The 18107-nt window shown below is 39.3% G+C and overlaps 1 protein-coding gene across 3 annotated transcripts in view; it reads right to left on the bottom strand.

Annotated features, from left to right (window-relative positions):
- NAA35 (N-alpha-acetyltransferase 35, NatC auxiliary subunit) overlaps positions 1-18107 on the bottom strand; it is a 26092-nt gene extending 7985 nt beyond the window's left edge. Inside the window, exons 1-16 of one of the 3 annotated variants that reach the window (XM_005489808.4) lie at positions 17968-18107; positions 16398-16541; positions 13024-13057; positions 11578-11692; positions 10399-10473; positions 9080-9247; positions 8182-8248; positions 7437-7480; positions 6805-6855; positions 6005-6088; positions 5072-5186; positions 4409-4587; positions 3280-3339; positions 1962-2068; positions 1662-1728; positions 323-421 (exon numbers count right to left, since the gene is read on the bottom strand). In XM_005489808.4, the coding sequence (XP_005489865.1) occupies positions 323-421; positions 1662-1728; positions 1962-2068; positions 3280-3339; positions 4409-4587; positions 5072-5186; positions 6005-6088; positions 6805-6855; positions 7437-7480; positions 8182-8248; positions 9080-9247; positions 10399-10473; positions 11578-11692; positions 13024-13057; positions 16398-16521 (1389 nt within the window). In that variant the 5' untranslated portion in view covers positions 16522-16541; positions 17968-18107. Of the gene's footprint in view, positions 1-322; positions 422-1661; positions 1729-1961; positions 2069-3279; positions 3340-4408; positions 4588-5071; positions 5187-6004; positions 6089-6804; positions 6856-7436; positions 7481-8181; positions 8249-9079; positions 9248-10398; positions 10474-11577; positions 11693-13023; positions 13058-16397; positions 16542-17782 lie in introns of all 3 variants that reach the window. The other 2 variants (XM_014269028.3, XM_074532602.1) reach the window with 2 other exon arrangements.

The raw sequence follows: 18107 nt of genomic DNA, 5'->3' as shown, positions 1-18107 counted from the left end.
CCTGGTTACATCTTGCAGACTGATAATCACAAGCAGGATAGAGACTAAAAGCTGTGCAGTTACCATTAAATTACATCGCAACAGGTCATTCTGAAGTCTACTTATTGGACAAAGTTGATCTTAAAAAATGTATGTTTTTGTTCAACACATCTAGCATAAAGTTTTTGGATGCATCCTAAAAATTTCTTGTTAAATGTGCTAAATTTTAGGAGTCCTTGTCTTAAGGATTTTCCATCATTCATTTAGAAGTTAGTACCATGCTTCACTCTGGCATTAATATACCTGGACAGAAACTTTGCTGGCCTGCTGCCTAGGACATTACCTCATCTTGTAGTGTGGCAAATTCCTCAAGGATGTGACCTAGTTTATCTCTCTGACGAGCTCTGTTGTGTCCATGGATTTGAATCAGACTACAGAATGGCTGAAAGAAGCAAAGTGTAATTTTAAATTACCAATACAACTTTGAAACTACAGGAGAAGTACTATGATGTCTATTTAGGTTTATACATCTATATTAGGAAGTGGGTCCCTTACTACTCCCTACAAAGTGCAAGTTAGCAGGAAAGCAAACTCTATGGAGTGATGCAAGAGCCAAATTCTCTGCACACAAGCTGATGTGAGATTAAGTCAGCATCCTTTAGGAAGTCACCAGAGTAAAATGCTTAGGGCTAAAGCGGTATTTCTTATACCTAAATCCATGTGCCCAGGTGGCTAAGGTGGCCAATGGCATCCTGGCCTGTATCAGAAACACTGTATCCAGCAGGACCAGGGCAGTGGTTGTCCCTCTGAACTCAGTACTGGTGGGTGAGGCCTTGTCTCAAACCTCACTTATTTCCGGGGCCCTCACCACAAGAGAGACCTTGAGGGAGCGTGTCCACAGAAGAGCAATGGAGGTGTGAAGGGTCTGTGTCAAAAGTCATGTGAGGAGTGGCTGAGGGAGCTAGGGGTGTTTTTATTTTACCCTGCAGAAAAGGTGGCTCAGGGGAGGCCTTATCACTCTCTACAACCACCTGGAAGGAGGGTGCAGCCAAGTGAGGCTAATCTCTTCTGTCAAGCAACAGGACAAGAGGAAATGGCCTCAAGTTGTGCCAGGGGAGGTTTTACTGAATATTAAGAAAAATTTCTTCACAATGAAATTTGTCAAGCATTGGAACCAGCTTCTCAGGAAAGTGGTTGAGTCACCATCTCTGGAAATATTTAAAGGATGTGTAGTCGTGGCACTTAGGGGTATGGTTTAGTGATGGACTTAGCAGTGCTGGTTTTGGACTCAATGAGCTTGGAGATATTTTCCAACCTAAATAATTCTGATTTTGTTAAGATTTTCATCATGCCACATTCAACGACAGAATCCTAAAACTGAAACTGAACAGAATGTTAAAATAATTTTGTTTTTATTGATACGCATTCGTGACATGAAACTACTCTATAAAGATGTAGTAGATGCAGATTTCTTATAAATGCTAAATAAAAATCTGGAAGCAGAAGAAAACCAGCAATAATTACACCAGATTTTTAAAAGGCATTACCAATTTAAGATGGTCAACTTCTTCAATTTTGCCTTCATGTCAGGTGTGTAAAATAATTTGTCTCGTTTTCAAATTTATGTACATCTGCCAAGTTCTCACATACAGATACATGTTATAATTAGAAAGAACACTTACCCGAACACAATGTGTGACAAAGGAATCAATGTAGTCTTTTGCCTGGTGGTTATTATAAAGACAACACCTAAAAAGGAAATACCCATGTACATACATATTTTTTATAAATGCCACAATTTATAAAAATCTATGTAGCACAAAACAAAAAAAAAACGAGTGCAGCAACAGCAACTGAGTCCTTCATACATAAGCACTATGTACAAAATGTATGGTTTTTGTACAACTGTCATTGCTCTTGTAACAGAAATACCTTTTCATCTGACATGTAATCACATACAAGTACACTCAAGATCCACTTACTTTGGAGAAAGTACTGGAGGACTGACGAAAGATCTTAAGGCATCCTTTACCATGTCTTGCATGAGATGAGTGCCAAACACCTTCTTGTTATCTACTAGGAAAGTTGTCTAAAAGTAAAGATGTGTTTTTAGAAACATGTTTTAACATAAAAGTAATGCTCTAGAATTACTAATAGAAAGCTCTGGCAGTACCTTTTTTATATAATAAAATTGTAAGATTACCTAAAGAATTAAAATGGCTCAACTAGGTCCAAGGTTAAAGACTCAGAAATATTGAGACCTGACACTTCTTTGGTATTCCCAGGACACCAAATGCAGCTCTATTACTTGCACAATAGAGTGCTTGCAAAATTGTTCAATTTCTTGGATGATACAGCAAACATTTCTGAAAATTAGCATAAAATATGTGCCTTCTCTGGACAAAGATAAGGATATATTTCCAGAGTACTGCTGATGTTTTTCAATCCCTCTGGATGCTACTATTTACATCAGTCATGTCTGAAACTCATTTAACTTCCCTCCATGAGTGCTATGTCCCCTTCTTACATGGTTCTTCAGCAGTTGAAGATAAAACTCTGCTGTCAGGCACCCACAGGGATTACACAAACACATGTAGTGGAAGGTGAGAACACACGTGCTAGGAACACATTTCACTTGCCCACATTTATAGTCCATTGGCTCTACACATGGTTTAACAGGGATCAAATGTAAAGAAATTCTGGCATCTAGGGGCATCCTACTATTCTGCATCAACCATCAGTTTTACTGTTGTAGCAATAGAAGCAGTCTGTACATTAAGTTCTGTCCAAACAGGGATATGAATACAAATACCAGCCCCAAAATGAAAAAGCACATGAAGAGCAGCATAAAAATATGTGTACAGGCACAGCTTTATGGTGGAGAAAAAAAATATTAAATGCTTTCTGTTTTAATTAGCATGTACTAAAATGATCAAAGCAACAGTGTTTAAAAATTATTTTAGAAATTAGATCAAAACATAAACCTATATATGTAGAATCACAGAATGGTTGGCAGTGGAATGGACACTAAAGATGATCTAGTTCAAACTCCCAGCCATAGGCAGGGACAGCTTCCTGGCCTTGAATGCTTGTGGAGCATCCACAACTTCTCTGGGCAGCCTCTTCCAATGCCTCATCATCCTCATAGCAAAGCATTTCTTCCATAATACTTAAATATCACCAGAACATTATTTACCACTTAACTATTATTAACTTACATGCAAATTATTGAAATATTAAAGAAAATGAATCTATAATGAATACAGAAGTATTTTAATAGTAGACATAATTAGGACTTGCCTGTAACAGGGATCTTGAAAGAACACACGGTGATTGCTCACTAAACTCACAGAAAAAGTCCTAACATATATGTAGGAAAAGAAAAAAACACAAATCAGGTTAACATGCCAATTTATATATGTATAAATATACACCAAATCATTTTTACACACACACACACACACAAGATGCATGCGCGCATCTTTCCTAAACAAATATATACAGCTGGGTAAATACACCTACATTTTGTCTAAAGGCATACACAAACAGCATAGCTTACACAGCTTGTAAGAAACAGACCATGAATAGTTTGAACAGAACAATATATATTATGAAGATTTTCTGCAATTACTCGCTTCCTAACAAAAAGTGTTCTGAATTTTCAAATGCTACAACTAGAAAGACGATAGTACAGAAAAAAAAAGTACTGTGTGATTAAGATAATGATGTAACTATACTAGGTATTGAACAAAACTGAGAATTTATTTTAAAAAATTGATTGAAATCCAGGCAAGGTTTAACTGGTACCAGGCACTTCATGCAAACACTCCTTTCATTAATTAGCAGGAAATAAGAAGATGAGAGGTTTGCTGTAACTGTATGTCTTTTATCAGTCAGTGAATGCATGGATACCAAAAAATATTTCAAGCATTTAAGTGTCTTCCAATACATGTAGGCAGTAACAAAGAGTAACATCAGTTATTAAGGAAAGAATATAAGCAGGTGCTTAACTTTATGCCTATTTAGTGCTCTCTTGTGTTATAGGCACATGTGCAGAATACTGATTAATGAATTTGAAAAAAAAAATCAGACATATAGCAAAGAATTATATTCTGTTGCTGTAGACACAGCTCTTCAACCAAAGAAACTTGCTTGGCCTTGGCCAGTAAGACACAACTATTTAATAAATTACAGGAAAATTGAGATGTTTGAGAGAAGAAAAGGTCCTTATCAAAAGAAGAAAAGTAGTAACTATCAGGAAGGATAGTAAATTTTGAAATTGAGCCTAACAGTTAAAAACACCAAATATATACATAGTGCTCAGTTTTCTCTCCAGTGAGCAAGAGCATGCATATATGGAATGATTTTTTTTGCAAGTCACATTTTCAGATCTTATTTCTGGTAATAAATAAGAAATATTCATGCTTACCAGTATACAGTGCAAGTTACTTAAGTTGACTACTTCACATACAGTTTTTATTCGGTCTATTAGTTTGGAAAAATAGTTGACCATTTCTTCCCTTTTAATAATTTTTGCGTATCGAGGGAAAGTTGGTGGCAGCAATCTCTGATTAACAAGTGGCTCAAACCCCATCATAATAGGATGATCTAAAGAAGGAGGAGGAGAGAGAGAGAAAAGCTGCATATGAGTTGTGTTTTCAGAACCCCCTTCAATAATACAAATTATTCAATTAGCCAAAATGAATTCTTAAAGTGACAGTTAACTTCCCGAGACTCCAACAAGCCAACTACTACAATGTTTACTCTTTAAGAAACCCGAGTCCTCGTGTACAAGCAATGAAGTACTGTTCCCTATTTTAAAATGGCATATACACTGATTCCAAGTGCGATGCACTTAATCAGAAGTTCACATTAACTCTGGCTTTGAAATGACAGTGTTGCTCTCAGGAGAGCCACCACCTGGTAAAATAAAATTAAAATCAAACAATGCAAATCTGTAACAACTTGCATAGCAAGTGTTTTAGTTCAAAGTAAATAGCGATTTCAACTTTTTTAAAAAGACATAAAGGTATTTATGTTTATGAAGGGATCATATCCAGGAAAGGAAAAAATGGTGTAATTCAATACATACCTCCTTTAGTGGTATCATTCTGTGCCTGCATACCATGATGCAGTGAATTGTGTATGGCAGAGAGCAAGTCAGCTGCCTGAGTCATTAGCTTCTGAGCTTCTGCAACTGCACTCGTCTAAAAGCCAGGAAAAAATTATTTTCATTACAAACCAATATATTTGACTATCTAAATAATGTTAGTATAAAAAAAAAAGGAAGGGCATTAAAATTCTGATATTCTTATATAACCCAAGTTCTGAAAAAACGCCACACAACGCAAGATTTTTGTGTGGTAGCACATTTTACATATCTGTACATAAATTCAATGCTGTATATTTTGCTGTGTAAGACTTTACAATAGTTACAACTGAAAGTCTTGTAAACAATGCATGAGAGTCCGCTTGGGGGAGCATGCAGTTCTAGCCCTTTGCCTTAAAACATGAAGTTCCTTCCCCTCTCAGCAATTAGGAAATCTTACATCAATCCTCAAAAAACGGACACATTGTATGGAATGCTATTGAATTTCTCTTCTCAGACCAAAGATATCTAGACATAAATTCCCTATCACATGAAAGGAAAAGCATACTGTTCTTCTAATATGGACAAAATAGTGCCCAGCATCAGGTAACTCCACAGGAGGGAACTGAAATTAAACAAGTTTTGCTCATGTGTGAAAAGAGTAATTAGAAATCCATAAATATTTTTAAACCTTTTGTAATTAAGAGTCTGTCCTTCTGCAAGGCCATAATAATGTCAGCTACTAGCCTTCCCTGTGTTTCCCACTTGGAACAAAAACTGAGTATTTGCCACTGTAAGGCTTTATTCAAAGCTTTACCTCCATTCACATCAATTCAAATCTCATGAATCTACACAGTAATTTCCGGATCTTAAAGAATGAAAAATGGGTATTTCACAGCATCCCCATGCAAACACAGAAACGCCAAATGAATGTACCTCTTTTTTCGTAAAAGCTATCAGGACGGTGAGTAAGACGCGGGTAAACTTGACTCTGCTGAAGACAGCTAAACACTGTTGATGCTGTAATAAAGTAATACTGCTAATTACTTAGCAGTAGGTATTAGATAATAAAATCATAGAATATCCTGTGTTGGAAGGGACCCAGAAGGATCATCCAGCCCAACTCTTGGCCCACCCCAACTGCTTGTGTGTGGTCCAAATTGTCCTGGACTCAGAGTTTTGTTGCTGTGACCACCTCCCTGGGGAGCCTGTTCCAGTGCCCAACCACCTGCTGGGTGAAAACGCTGTTTCTAATATCCAACCTAAACCTCACCTGACACAACTTCAGGCCTTTCCCTCAAGTCCTTTCACTGGTCATCATTAAAGAAGAGATAGTGCCTGTCCCTCCTCCTCCTCACAAGGAAGTTTTAACTGCAAAAGGTCTCCCCTCAGTCTCCTCATCTCCAGGCTGAACAGAGCAAGTGATCTCAGCTGCTCCTCATACAGCTTCCCCTAAAGGCCATTCATCCTCCCTATGGCCCTTCTTCGGACACTCTCTAATACCTTAATGGCTTTCTTGTATTGTGGTGTGCAGAACTCCCATAGGACTCCTGCCCTCCCCGCACAAACTGATGCACAAAGAGCCTTGGCATGCCCTGCTGTTTTCCAGCTCTTCCCCATGCTCCTGGGTGGTCACACTTCCTGGCTGCTTCTTATATGAATGGGTGTGGTTATGCCATATTTAAATCTCCCATTTACATCCATGAAATCCAGGAAAAAAGCAAACAATTCATTACTTCAAGTTCAACTTCTGGATCTCTCTCTTCTCCTTGTCGACTTCGGGTGCTCTGCAAGGTAAAGAAATGTCAAATAATTTACTAAAAATTGTAAAGGGAAGCTACTGATAAAATCCCTTTGCCTTCTCTAAAACATCCACTTGTTAAATAACCCGAAAAATCAGTTTTCAAATTCAAAATTTCTTAAAATATAATCCAGATACTTGAATGACTGCCCTATAGTAGTAAGAACTATCTCAGTAAATTCTGCAAATAAGCAAGAAAACTGCATGAACGCTTTGCATTTTAAGCTGTAGTAAAGGAAAATTAAGTAACTTCTTTAACCTTACATGTTATATCTGCCTAAAACCTGAAAGTTAAATACCTACTTTCTGTGTCCTAGCCCAGTGTTGTCTTCTGCATCATGACTCCAGCTTCTACTACTACTGAAACAACTACTAAGGAGTTTACAAATAAAGTGAAGACTTAGCTAGAAGGCAAACTAAAAGCATGTTACAGAAACCATTATGGCAATCCTTCAAATACCCTATTACAATGACAAAACCCTCCTTCATTCCTCATAATCTAACTCCCACCCCAAACCTATGTTAAGTACACCTGAAATATAATTGACAAGACAAAAATGAAAATACCTTCACTCGTCTTTGCAAGTCATCTTCTACATCTTTCAGCATACCTGGAAAAAAATCACAGCATGATTAAAAGCTGAGAAGCATTTCTAGGCACACCTATACCACTCAGGGGAAAAGAAATTTTATGGGGATAATCAAACTTAAAAGTGCTTTACATATCCATTAGCCAAAGACTAAACAAAAAATAATCTTGTGAGGAATGGTGGGGATGTCTTGGAACAACCAAAAATCAGGATAGAGACCAACTGATGCAAAGCTAAAGCATGCATAAGCTTTTCAAAAATGTATCAATGAAAAGCTCAAATACACATAAAAAAATACTGCATCATTAACGTACATACTTATGTATGTACTTAAAAACATATGTATTCATAGCTGTAAAACTACTAGATTGCTTTTTTTCCTAAAGCAGCCTATTTAGAGGACAACAAATTATGAGGCAAAAAAGCAGAATTCAAGCAACGTACTTTCTATTGGTCTGTATCTTTACCATGTTGAGCTCCTGCCTAGCCACTTCATTGGTGCATTTAAAAGCACTTCTGTTTCTCAGGGACATAACAAGACAACTGAACCTTTTTTCCAAGGAAAAATTATTTTATCTCTTTTTTACCAAGTCAGCAAATTCCACAATAAAAATAAAAACTTAACAGCTGAAACTCCTATCAATTAATCAGATGTATCTGAAAGCAATCACAAGCTCAAAAGAGAAAGAGGCTGCTGGATATAAAGCAAGCACAGACTGTACCTGTAACTCTAAGATCTGTCACACTATTGGCCATTTTAAATCCGTAAGTCATTGACTGAAAATCTTCCTAAAAAGAAAAATCAAAGAAGCAATATGTAGTGAAATATAAAAGCTGTAGTTACATTTTCAGACTGGGGTTTGAGATCTTTTTGGTTTGGGCTTTTTAGGAGTTGTTTTCTTAAAAGATTTTGAGTCTTTTTGCTGTTTTTTTCTCTTTTGGAGGAGTGACTGGGGGTGTGCTCTTGTTTAATTCTATCATGTACAGAGGTCTGGATTTATTCTACACAGCTGAATGCACTCAGAATGAATACAGTGAATGACTTTCCCACCCAAATCCAGTTTCAGGTAATCATTTTCTGCATAAATCCTTAATATGCCCTTCATATTTTCATCATGTGACACCTTACCAAAAGGTTATATGAACTATAGCTGCAAAGTAGTATTTGATCCATTTTAGATATAGTCAGGAAGAGTGACTTGTCCAAGCTCAGAGGAAAACGGATTGCTCTGAGTGTAGAAAACAGGACTCTGATCCCACTGCCAGATGGACATTTTAGGCAAAATGCAATCATTACTATCTAACAGAAAAATTAAAAAATGAAACAGTTTCACAACTGAGACACATTTCAAATGGTTAACCACAAGACTTGCACAGCTTCTTGATTAAAATATTTATGTGGCTCCAGTATTCAAGGAAAATACAGAAGAGAGCATGAAACACCTTCACTAGGGAAAACTGCATTTTAAAGGTATCCAGTCTAATACTTTTAGGATGGTGAAGTGCTATTTCTACAGTATCCTCAAATCAAACACTAACAAATGTCACTAACACACTGTTTTACTTGCATTATGGTATAATATTGCATATTTAACCCCACAGGAGATGGGAAACACATACCTCCTCAAAAACAGCTGCTTTGTTAACCTTTTCTCTGGCAATATCACAGATTTTTAGGATTCCAAGAGCAAAAGCCTTCATAGCAGGATCTTCTATGAAGTCTGGATTATGAATATAAAGGCAAGTGAATACTGTCTGTGCCAAGGAATGTCCTTCTAACCATGTTATCTAGGAAAAAGGAAATTAAATATTTAACTCATGACAGCCAAGTCCTCATTTTCATAGATCCATTCTTTTTCCATTTTACTGTGCTTCAAAGACTCATTAAGGAACTAAAATTAAAATTAAAGTTGCCTTATCAAGGCAACCTTCCAAGTACCAAAAAAGAGGAAGTGAAGGTGCTTCAAGCCTAGAATTCTGGCATTGGATAAACCTCTTCTATAAAGTTCAGGTCTAACCCCTATGATTTAGACATGGCACAGAGAACTCAACATTTAATAAATGTTCTCTGCATAAATAGTGAATGGAAAATGCAAATGACTATGAGACAAGTCACAATGTTCTTCATGTTCTCTCTCTTTACAACATAAAAGCTTCTTATCACAATCCTCTCTCTCTACCACTTCCATGTTTCTTTAAGCTACAGGGAAAGTTTCACTAAGTTAGTTTTTTACCATTTCAAGATAGAAATTTAAGTAGAACCATATTTACAATATGGTCCCCTTTTGGAGACCAGGAGTAGAAAACAAATGATGTTATACTGAATCAGATATACTATGATCTCTACATGTCATTCTGACTAAACTGATTGGAAATGTTTTTTAAAACAATATTTTTGATGTAATTTTGAAGAATAACTGAAAATAATGAGTATCAGTCACTGAGAAAATTAAAGCATATACACAGAAAAAAATTTGCAATTAATAAGTAACTGATATTCAACTTATTTTTACTAAATAGATTTATTTTCTTTGTTCAAAATGCTTCTGTAAGCTCAGTCAATTCTGGCTGTACATAAAGGAGCAACAGAGTGCTACCACTTACTGCACACTCAGCTTCCAACACAGTCAAACATCAATACACAGCAGGCAATCAGATAACATAAAACCAGAAAGTATAAAACCTTTTAAAGTTTTTAAGGCACTACCAGCTATCTTCCATATTTCTTACAGAAAAAAAATTAAAAATCAAAATTAAGCCTTTCATTATAGATAATAAAAATAACTACATGGAAATTAAAATATAAGTATGTATTTTCTGCTTGGTAAATATTTTTTTGAGTTCTGCTGGTTTTTTTTCTTTTGTTTTTTTTAAGATGGATTAATGGATTATATTTTGAAAGCAAAACCATCTAACCTAAAGAAAAGAAAAATGCTTACCAAACAACAAAAACACGTGTCCATTATTCCTACCAGCTCAGGTGAAGTGAGATCCTTTATTTTAATGGTGCCATCCTTTGAAAACAAACAAACAAACAAAAACAACAAAAGTCCTAAATACTATGAAAGCATACAGGCAAAATACAACTTATTTGTACCAAAGCCAAAAAAGAAATTAATATTTGTTTAAAACTTCAGAATAATTGTATGCCACTAGCTTTACCAACCAGCTTTACAACATGTCTCAAATTCTTAAAAACTTTTCATTCCCATCAGTTAACACTGATCAAACATAAAACTACCCAAAGAGAAGACTAAAGTAAGAATTCTTATTTATTACTAGCCAAGAAAAGTTTAAAACCAGTTAACGGCTAACAGTAAATCATAATAATAAAGTATGTATCATCATAATAAAGACTGAACAAGAAGTAATATGCAGGATCAACTCTTTGACGACTGCTTTTTAAACTTGTAGTATTTTACTGCCTTAAAGGTCAACACCAAAAAGGCTGCAAATTTGATCATTTAATTTGCCCAATGTATGCAATCCTGGATACATTCTACACGACTTAGCTAGTGTTTAACAGAGTTCTCTGTCTCCATTAAAATGTTTACCATAAAAAAATACTTTCGCCTCTGAGTGCATTACTTTTTCTGAAAAAACAGCAAGTCTTTCAGCCTCTGTCCTCCAATTTATTTTGATCATAAATCAAAAGTTAATCATTACTGTCGATGTTGATAAATTATCTGGCTTCTGTTCAATGCTGATAAACTCAAAGAATGACAAAAGTGTTAATTTCCAGCTTTTTTAAGGAAGCTGGTTTCCATCCAGGTTAAACAGAAGCCAACCAATACATCTTCATATAAAAGACACATTCTGGGGAAGCATAGAGTTATTTGCAAAACAATGTTGGAGATATATTTACTTGAGGTATCAATAACTAATAATTTCATATTGCTTTTCACTGGAAGAGTTAGAATCATTGTGGTAATGCAGGTAACAAGAAAGGTAAACATTACAAGCTATTTTTTATTTAATTTTCCAAAAGAAAAAAGAAAAACATAGATTTCAAGAGAAGATTGAAAACACTATTTATGCTGTATTGTGCTTAGCTGTAATTTGACAAAAATGTGTATTTCTACAGACAGTGTAGGTAAACCCAGGAAATTCATACAAACCTTAATAGCTTGCTCAAAGTTAAGAACCTTTCTGTTAACTTGGTTTCCAATCATACCAGCATCCATCTTGGGATCCATCATTTCAATGGCAGACATGGCTTCAAAAAGACCAAAACTAGGAACACAAATAAAATAAAAGTGCTCAATGTATTTTTTTAATATAAAATAGTCTTTGCAAACTAACCAAAAAGAACACAAGATGACGAACCAAGTACACTATATTCTGACCACAGACAATAAGGTATATGAACATTAGTATTGATCTTCAGAGATCATGGTTTTCAGGAAGTTAAGAATCTCTCAACAAATTCATAGGAAAAGAGATGGCTAAAAGTAAAAGAAAGTGATTAAACTTTCTATAAGGATGAAGAACACTCCTGAGTGAAATATCCCTCTACTGTATCTTTGCACACTTGTTTCTATAAACTTCATAGCATCTACTTAAACATCATGCAAAATCATAAACTGATATTAACTGAAGAAGCTGTTCCTTAGTACACCACATCCAAGAAAACCAAGTAAGATATGTCCCCCAAACACTAATGACAATATACATAACATAGACTAATATACATTGAAATAACAGGTTTATTTAAAATAAGCATGTTACCAAAACTGATGCAAAAAAACCCAAAAAAACGCAGCATGTGATAACATATCACTTGTAGTCAGGGCGGAAGAAAAAAAGCTTGCAGAAGAGCCACACTAAAAGACTTTCCCACATATGAAGAGATACAGTGCTTCACTTTATACGACATTTGTCAGAACTTCAGGCTTTATAATACAAAAAGTTTACTGAATGTGGCACAATTAAATTCTGAGAATGTAAATTCTGTATTTACTGCATTTGCTCTGAAATGCTCTTATGTATAAAACTACACCTGAAAACGTGCTTTGATTCAACTGACATCTGTGCCCACATTTTTAAGCAAGTTTTCATTTAATAGCATGCTTCTGTTTTCCGAGCTATTAGTTTCAAATTCAGCAAGTCTTTACCAGATGCTTTTCTTTGAAATATACTTTCAATGTGTAGAGTTCTCACTTTCTGATTTAGCATGATATTTATGTTGCATTAAGGCATACAATTGTTTATCAAATATTTTATAGTGACACTTGGGGTAACCAGGTTTAAAGTCTTTCTGGCCTTTTTTCACAAAAGCAAGTCCCATAAGATAGTGCAGTAATGTAATCACCACAGATTGTAAGATATGCCATGAACTTCTGAAACAGAATTTCAATCACATTAAAAAATGTAATTTTATACTTAGAGCATCAGGTATGTTCAGCATTCGTACAAGTGTAGCATATACACACTGCTAAGAATGTATGATATTCTATATACTTCAAATACTTTATTTAAAGTCTAAAAAGCTAGTTATTAGGTAACATGAACATGTTTGCAGTAATCTTTTCTAAAAGCCAGAACCATCCCACACACATACTTACAGCTTGTCATGAAGCAGTTCTCCTAACTTCAGTTCTATAAAGGAAAGGGACAAAACAAACAATTACAATCATCCTACTAGCACAACTTTTCCAGGGTAGTCTTGTCACGCACCAAACTGCCTTATGCCAAGATATAACAAGCTGCAGGAAGCAGATCAGGCATTTCTACTTGTGCTGCATTTGCATGGCCTGGGTTTTGTAGCTTGTGGGGGGATGAATACAGGGATGGCTTTTGTAAGAAGGTGCCAGAAGCTTCTTCCATGTCCAGCAGAGCCAATCCCTGGTGGCTCCAGAGACGGATGTGCCACTGGGCCAATTAGAAACAATAATACCTTGTGGTAAGAGATTTAAAAAGAAAACCAAAAAACCCACACTGCAGAGTTTCAACTGCAGATGGAGAGGAGCCGAGTGAGAACATGGGAGAAGAAGGGCACTGCAGACACCAAGTTCAGTGAAGAAGGAGGAGGAGGAGGTGCTCCAGGTGCCGGATCTGAGATTGCCCTGCACACCATGGTGAGGCAGCTGTGCCCTGCAGCCCATGGAGGTCCATGAGCATGCAGAGATCCACCTGCAGCCCTTGGAGGAGACCCACACTGGAGCAGGTGATGCACAAAGGAGTCTGTGAACCCAAGGGAGGCCCCATGCTGGAGCAGCTTGTGTTTGAAGGACTGCACCCTGTAAAAGAGAGCCCCAGGCTGCAGCAGTTTTGGGAGGACTGTGTGTCCATGGGAGGGACTCACACTGCAGCAGGTCACTGACAGCTGCTGCTCATGAGACGGACCCATGTTGGAGAAGCTCATGGAGAACTGTCTCCTGTGGGAGGGACCCCATGGTGCAGCAGGGGAATGACTCTTGTTCCTGAGCAGTGGGAGAAGCCTGGGGTGATGAACTGGCCATAACCCCCATTCCCTGTCTCCCTGTGCTGCTGGGGTAGGAGCAGAGCTGGAAGGAAGGAGGGGTGGCAAGAAGATGTTTCTAAGGGTTATTTTACTTTCTCATTGTCCTGCTCTGATTTTGTCAATAATAAATTCCCTTCATATGTCTAAGTTGAGCCTGTTTTGCCCCTGATGATATTTGGTGAGTGATCCCTCTCAGTCCTTGTTTCAACCCATGACCCTTCATTAAATTTTCTCTCCTTTGTCCAGCTGCAGAGGGGAGTGAGTGGTTTTGGTGTGTGCCTGGCATCTGGCCCAGGTCAACCCATGACACTACTGCTTTTCCTTACAGAGCACTTTCAAGACTGAAAGACTGAAAAAAAAACCACCCCAGTGGTTAACAGCATGTCCCCATCCCTCTGTTATTCTAGGAATTAAAACAGTTTTAGAATTACTAAGTACACAGTGCACTCATAGCACAAAAAGCTGATATACTGGGCAGCAGGTCAAGGGAAGGGAGTCTGCTCTAATGGGACTCCAGCTGGAACACTGAGTCTGTCTGGGGTTCCAGCACAGGAAGGACATGGATCTGTTGGTGCAAGTTCAGAAGAGGCTAACAAAAATGAATGGAAGGCTTAAGCACCCTTCCTGTGAAGACAGGCTGAAAGAGTTGGGGCTGTTCAGCCTGGAGAAGAAAAAGGTCTATGGGGACCAGCTAGCATCCTTCCAGTTCATAAAGGAAGGCCAGAAAACACCTGGCGATTGACTTTTTACAAGGACATGTACTGACAGGACAAGGGGAAATACTGTTAAACTAAAAGAGAGATTTAGATTAGATACTGGGAAAAATTCTTTACTATGAGGGTGGTGAGTCACTGGAACAGGTTGCCCAGAGAAGCTGTGGACCCTCCATCCCTGGCACTGCTCAAGGCCAGGCTGAATGGGGCTTTGAGCAACACAGTCTGGTGAGAGGTGTCCCCTGTCCATGCCAGGGGAGTTGGAACGAGAGGATCTCTATGGTCCCTTCCAACACAAATCATTCTGTGATGATTATTCTGTGAAACATTAGCATCTGAATAGCCTGGAATACAGCTGTTTCCTCTGCTCCTTTGTTCATGTGTCTTAGTCTTTTCCAGGGGAGACTACTGAAAGGCTTGCTTTCTCTCATAACTTTTAAAGGAGTCTCTAGATATATTTGATGGGTACAGATGTAAGTAATCTATTACAGATACAAGTAATATAGAGAAATAATTATTTATAAGTAATTTAGAGTAATATAGAGAAATAATATGCAGAAATTGTGTTTATCATTATGTAATATTCTGTGTGGTAAGATGCAGTTTTTATACTTATCCTTCCTTAGTGTCATCATAAAATCAGTTGAAAAAACTGTAAACTAGCAGTAGCACCTGACAGTAATAAAGGTACTATTTAAATGTAAGCAACTACTTCCCCATTACTGAGATGCACTGCATCAATTGAAAACTCAGACTTGTTTCAAAATGAAAAATGATGCACTGATGAATTAAATAAATTACTGGACAATGGAGATCCAAAAATATGCAAGAAAGAAAGAGTGTGTCCTGGGGTGACGTTATGATGCTTGTATCCCCATTCACCTGTTCTGTGCCTTTAAGACCGGCTCAGAAGAGTGGAAGTTTTGTTTGGGTTTCTCTTATCAGGGACACAGAGACAAGCAGTACATAGGGCTGTTTTTTCACTTCCAGCTTGCTTGCTGCTTTTGCTTGCTCTCTTTTTCTGCTCTTGCTTCTGCTCTGCTTTCGCCTCTGCTTATTAGCTTAACAGTCCACATTGCTTCCTGGACTGTTTCTCCTCTCCTGTTCCTGTGACCATCTCGAACCTGCTCCGGACTGGGACCCGGGAACACCGAAGGTTTGGCTGCAGCAGCTGGCCCAGCGCCGGAGGGACTGAGAACAGAGCAACCACCCCCAAAAGAGACTTTCTGATTTTGCCATCTTTCTCAAAGCAGTGTCATCGGGTATTGTTCATTTTGTGTGCTGGGGGGTGCTGGTGGGCCAGTCAAATAAACAGGTTCTTTCCACCTCTCTCCGAGGAATTTTTTCCCGAACCGGCTGGGGGGAGGGGCCGTGTGGGTTTTGCTTTCTGGAGGGGCCCTCCTTTGCAGATTCTTTAACAAATTTGCCCTAAACCAGGACAGAGTGTTGACTCTGCATGCAGGAATGACATCTCCACTTGGCAAAAGAGAGAGTAAGAAATCTTCACAAAGGAAAAAAAGCAGATGTGAAAATGTGTAAGATGAAAAAACTTTAATTAAAGAGGTATTTATGTAATCTGGAAGAGAAAACAAAGTGAGGTAGTTCATGACAATTCCAACCTCAGAGTTAAGAAGGAATCAATGCTTGTTCATCTGAAGCTTGAACCTAGGTCAAACTATTGCTCAAAACAGCTCAAAGAACTACACTCAGGCCTCCAAAGGATTCCAAGTTTTCTCAGAATGAAAGGACTACAACAACTCACCTCTACAAGCTTCTTCAAAATCCTGGGTTATATCTATCCAGCTGGTATTACTCTTTTCCATCTTGTCAGGCATACCGAGTTCCCATCCGGAATCATCATCTTCTAGTGTAGCTTTCATAACCATGATGCTGCACCTTTAAATTCCTGTCAGAGACACCATATATTTGCACAAAACAGAGAAGGTGCTTTGTTGGAATAATTTTTTTCTTTTCAATAATCAGGTGAGAATGGGAAAGGAACTAACATTTTATTTAAACAACTACTGTTATACAAAACCAACAGAAAAACCCTTATTAAAAACAACTCTTTAAGAAAAAGCTTTTCTTATGCATAATTTCTTTACAAGTAGCTTGTACACTGTGAAACCTCAAAAACTAGGGATATCAGAACATCAGCTGTTCAGACCCATACTAAGGTGTCTATTGTCAATTGGAAATAAAATCAGAAGCATAACAACAGATGCAGACATCATAATTTTCTATTTGTTCTTTTACACTGTTAGACTATACGGACTTCTACTGCTCTGCAACAAAAATTAAAAAGATGGTACTGTAAAACTGAAAAAAGACTTATTTCCTACGATTTCCTCAGCAGAAAGCAGTATCAAGATTGCAGCACTTAAGTTAAGCAAGTTCAGACTGGATTATAAATTTTAAACTCCACCGACGAGCTACTTCGAACTGGTTTTGTTCTTTCGCAACCTCCCGACACGCGGGCAGCCCTGAGGACTCCACGCTTCCACAGTCAGCCTGCTCGTGAGGTATCAGCAACGCTGAACTCCCCTCTGCTGACGGGGCTCCCGCAAGAGACAGCAGCGAGCCCGGCAAGCCCTGAGCAGCTTAACCACAGCCGCCACGGAAGCTTCAAACAAAGGCCCCAGCGGCAGAGGACCTCCAGGGCATCGGCAATTAACAAAAACAAAGGGGAGGATAAAATGGCTTTTGAGCAGCAGCCCGGGGGGTCTCCCCTCGGCCGAGCCAGGTTTACTCCCCATCGGGGGCCGTCAGGCTGTCACCAGTTCTCTAGCGACCGCAGGGACTGCCAGGCTCAGTGGGCTATGATGAGGAAGTACGTGTGAAATCTGCTGAAATAAATTAAATTCTCCCTTGCATCCCGGGACAACCAGGCCCTTCGGGCTCTCCTCTTCCCACAGGTCACCCCAACTCCGGCGCTGCTCAGAGGGCCCCGCGCAGCCTCCCGGGGACGCCGGGCACCGCCGCCGGCCGCAAGGCTCCTCCGCCCCGCCGCAGAGGAGGAGCCAGGACGCCGCCTGCCCCGCAGCGGGGCAGCAGCGCCGCCGCGGGCTCCCCCTTCCTCCGTCCCTCCCTCGGTGCCCCTGCGGGCTCTGCCTGCGCCCTTCGCCCCGCACCCTCCCCGGGCCTCACCGCTACGTCCCACACCGCCGCCCGCCGCTCCTGGCTGGGCCGCCGCCGCACACGCGCAGACCCGCTGCTGCTGCTGCCGCCGCCGCCGCCGCCGCCGCCACCAGCCCGCGGCCCCGGCCTGAGCGCCCAGCGCAGTCGCACACAAGAAGCTCCGCCGCCCCACCTCGTCCGCGACCGCTGCTTACCGTGAGCGGCGAGGCGGGGCGAGAGAGGCCGGGGCGGCGGCGCTCGGCGCCCGCTGCGCCCGCGAGGAACGCGGGGCGGGGCGGGCGGGCCTGCGGCGGCTCCGCCCAGCGCGGTGCAGGCTCGGACGCCATGAGGCTCC

The sequence above is a fragment of the Zonotrichia albicollis genome, chromosome Z (genome assembly GCF_047830755.1).
Source record: "Zonotrichia albicollis isolate bZonAlb1 chromosome Z, bZonAlb1.hap1, whole genome shotgun sequence".
Classification (NCBI taxonomy): Eukaryota; Metazoa; Chordata; class Aves; order Passeriformes; family Passerellidae; genus Zonotrichia; species Zonotrichia albicollis.
This window is presented reverse-complemented; position numbering and strand designations above follow the sequence as displayed.